Raw genomic sequence first — 3,120 nt, forward strand, 5'->3', positions numbered from 1 at the left:
TTGACGCCCGTGACCCACTCGTCCTGCGTCAGCTCGACCTCGCGGCAAAAGTCGTGCATGTGGCGGATCAGAGAGGTGAGGATGACGCGCTGGCGGGGGTCCGTCTCAGGGCTCATGAGATCAATGACATGCTGTGTGAAGTTGGGGTCGAACTTGGACGAGCCCTTGGCCTGACCGTTGGTGTGGCCGTTGGCGGTTCCGTTGGCTGCCATTGTGGGAATGTCTGTCTGTGGGCGTGTCGTAAAGTTGGTGGTATCTCAAAACGGACAATGATGCGACTCGGAGGCACTGGGAGAGAGGACGTGGTGAGAGAGAGAGCCGGCAAGGACATACAAAGGTGTTTGATGGAATAAGAATGGCTCTTCCCTCCTCCGAGAACCAGGGGCGAGACCGACTACTTATCGCATTCGGTGGCTCAAAGCTTCGCCGGGCGCGATGCCGAACAGGCTTTCGCAACGTCCCCAAGGTTCCCCCCCCCCCGCTGCCGAACTCGTGGCAGCCACAGTTCGAGGCGCTCCACCGTGGCCACGAATCATACGAGGCCTATTCTCATCGTCGCAGCAGCCCGTCACGGTAGCGGCAACGTAGCTCGGCAATCCGCGGGGGAAGCTGGGCGCGGCTTCGATCGTCCTGGGACTCGGGAGGGGCATGCCGGCTAAGCGTATATCCAGGGGGTTGACACCGCTGGAGGGCCCTGAAAGGCGACGCAGAGTATGATATCGGGTGATGGGGTGGTGACGCCCATCCGGTCCGCGCCCACGTTTAGCCGACCCCAACTGCCGCCGCATCTTCCAGATATGCAGCCCAAGACACGCCTTATGGGGACTGGAGACAAGGGACCCAGTTCGGACCCCTCACGCTCTAGGGAACCTACACCTCATGTGCCCCGCGGTGCGAAACGCGAAACGCGAGCTCCGTCCCTTTCTCCATGAATCGGCAAATCGGGACCTCCTTGTCGAATCAGGCGCTGTCCATTCGCCTGACCACAACTGCGCGGTGCCAGCAGCAACCGTGTCGTCTTCCCGTGCGTGGCACGTCGGGGAGGTTCAAATCTCGCGGGGATCCCCGTGGGGCATCATCGCGCAACTACAATGGCACCATGTCATGGAATCCCGCCGCCCACGAACACGCGCAAGCTCCCTTGTCGCCGGAATCCCATAGGACCATTTTTCGCATTAGACTTTCTGTGCTATCATAAGCATATATTCAGCATTATTGATTACACCAGGAAAGTCTCTCCCTTGCCAAGACCATTTGGGAGGCGATGCTCCTTCCTGTGAGTTCGAACCCTGATACGAATCGTGTCACGACATGAGTTCGACCTGAATCCCTCAAGCGACTTCACCTCTGCACAGCCGCCCACGACAGCCGAGCTTCGGTGATTTAATTCACCGTCCCATCTGGCGTGATGTAGACTTGTATGATCAGCACCGTCAAACCTACAATCATGGACACGCTGATGATCGGCAGATTGAACCGCGCAAAGTCGAGGCTGGTGACCTCAATCTCCTTCCTCGCAAGAATATCGCGCCACAGCAGCCCGGCCAGCGATGCGCTGAACGCTGCGCTAAAGGCACCATAGTTGACGCCAATGGCCATGCTGTACACCGTGGCCCAAAAGGTGCGGCTGTCGATCTGCGAGCCGCTGACGCGATGTATCTCCTCCCATGTCTGGATGACGCGCGACAAGAGAATCGTGGTGCCGATGTTGGTGCCAGCAAACTATCAAGAACGCATATGTCAGACCTCGGCACTGCCCTGTTCGTGTGGAGACAAAACGCTCCCGCCGATAGACACTCACATTACACAGAACGACAGATAGAAATCCCATGCCGCCGATACCTCCTACAACGCCCGTCTTGTCGACCCAGTGTTTCCACCCGTACGCAAACGTGGCCACCCAGTGCTTCGACACCAGCGCTTGCACGAGCACAAACATGGCAAAAGCGAAAGGGATGAGCGCCAAGGGAAGATGCGAGAAGACGGCCATGGTGGCAGGAAATGTGGCTCGAAGCCAATCGACTAACTCTCTGCAAGAACCGACGAGTGTTTGAGGTCGCTTATGGCACTCTGTGTCCATGTTGTCAGTCTTGAAATCTTCACTTCCGAAAGTATCACGCGACGCGGGAGACGGCTCGGCATGACTGAAATGCGGCGCATTGCCTGGAGTTTCTATTTCAGGATCGCATGCTCCCTGTTCTTTCGCTCTGGCGGGGCACTGGGTTGCTTCGTGGATTGTCGAAATGATACTTTCTGGGTTTGTCACAAGCTGCCCATCAGCGACCGCGGGCTGGCTCTCCTTCTCGTCGGAAGGGTTCATCGGTGCCTGTCGTCCTACGGGCTCGGAAGGCGTTGTGATGGTTAGCGCGGGCTTCGTCTGTTGTACAGCCAATGCTTGGAGGCGCTTCTTGTCGCCGAATTTGGCAATCTCTCTGGTCGTATGCCGGCTCTCCCAGCCACAGCCGACATCCCAGCAAAACATGAGAAAAGCGGCTGGGAGTGTGACCCAGAATACGGGATGTTCCCCGGTGCCTGTACTCGCCGCGTTCAGTGCCAGCAACGTGATTAAAGTAGTGGCCATGATGACCGATCCAACGATTGCCGACTTGGTGTCTAGAAATGGGTTCAAGACTTCCTCGAGGGCCAGCAAGTCCCTCGAGGACTCGCCTTCCTGGGCGCTCGCTATCTGTCCAGCCTCCCTCGGCGTGCAGTGGCTCAGCTCGGTGACGGTTAGATCCTTGGCGGCTGGGATGTTGGGATTTGCAGGCGGCACGTTGCTCAAGTGACTTGGCAGCTGGTACATGGCCATGCGCCTAGGGATCAATCCGGGCTCCGTGAAAACCAAGTACAGCAGGATGGGATAGAGGACAATGGCCGTGGTGACGGTCGGCACAGCCATGTTAGCCGTGTAGTGAATAAATTTGATGCCGAAAGCGCCAGCAAGGACGAGGTTGGTAGGGTTACTCGAAACGAGAATGGCAGACCCAATGTTGGCAGCGGCGAACTGGGAGAAGATCCAAGCGCGAGGAGAGGACAGATCCTTGGACACGCGGGTCATGTACGCCAGAAAGGCGGTGCCACCTCAGTATACAGGGTCGTTTCCAATGAACGTCGTGAGCC

At 57.6% G+C, this 3,120-nt stretch overlaps 2 protein-coding genes across 2 annotated transcripts in view; both read right to left on the reverse strand.

Annotated features, from left to right (window-relative positions):
* Nucleotides 1–212, reverse strand: part of VDBG_08103 (catechol 1,2-dioxygenase) — a gene marked incomplete at both ends in the record, with an annotated part of 1,130 nt that extends 918 nt beyond the window's left edge. The window contains one exon of the mRNA XM_003001798.1: nt 6–212. Coding sequence (XP_003001844.1) covers nt 6–212 — 207 coding nt within the window. The remainder of the gene's footprint in view (nt 1–5) is intronic.
* Nucleotides 213–398: 186 nt separating this feature from the next.
* Nucleotides 399–3,120, reverse strand: part of VDBG_08104 (conserved hypothetical protein) — a gene marked incomplete at both ends in the record, with an annotated part of 3,424 nt that continues 702 nt past the window's right edge. Inside the window, 4 exons of the mRNA XM_003001799.1 lie at nt 399–694; nt 875–989; nt 1,444–1,722; nt 1,802–3,081. Coding sequence (XP_003001845.1) covers nt 399–694; nt 875–989; nt 1,444–1,722; nt 1,802–3,081 — 1,970 coding nt within the window. The remainder of the gene's footprint in view (nt 695–874; nt 990–1,443; nt 1,723–1,801; nt 3,082–3,120) is intronic.

The sequence above is a fragment of the Verticillium alfalfae genome, genomic scaffold (genome assembly GCF_000150825.1).
Source record: "Verticillium alfalfae VaMs.102 supercont1.11 genomic scaffold, whole genome shotgun sequence".
In the NCBI taxonomy this organism is placed as follows: Eukaryota; Fungi; Ascomycota; class Sordariomycetes; order Glomerellales; family Plectosphaerellaceae; genus Verticillium; species Verticillium alfalfae.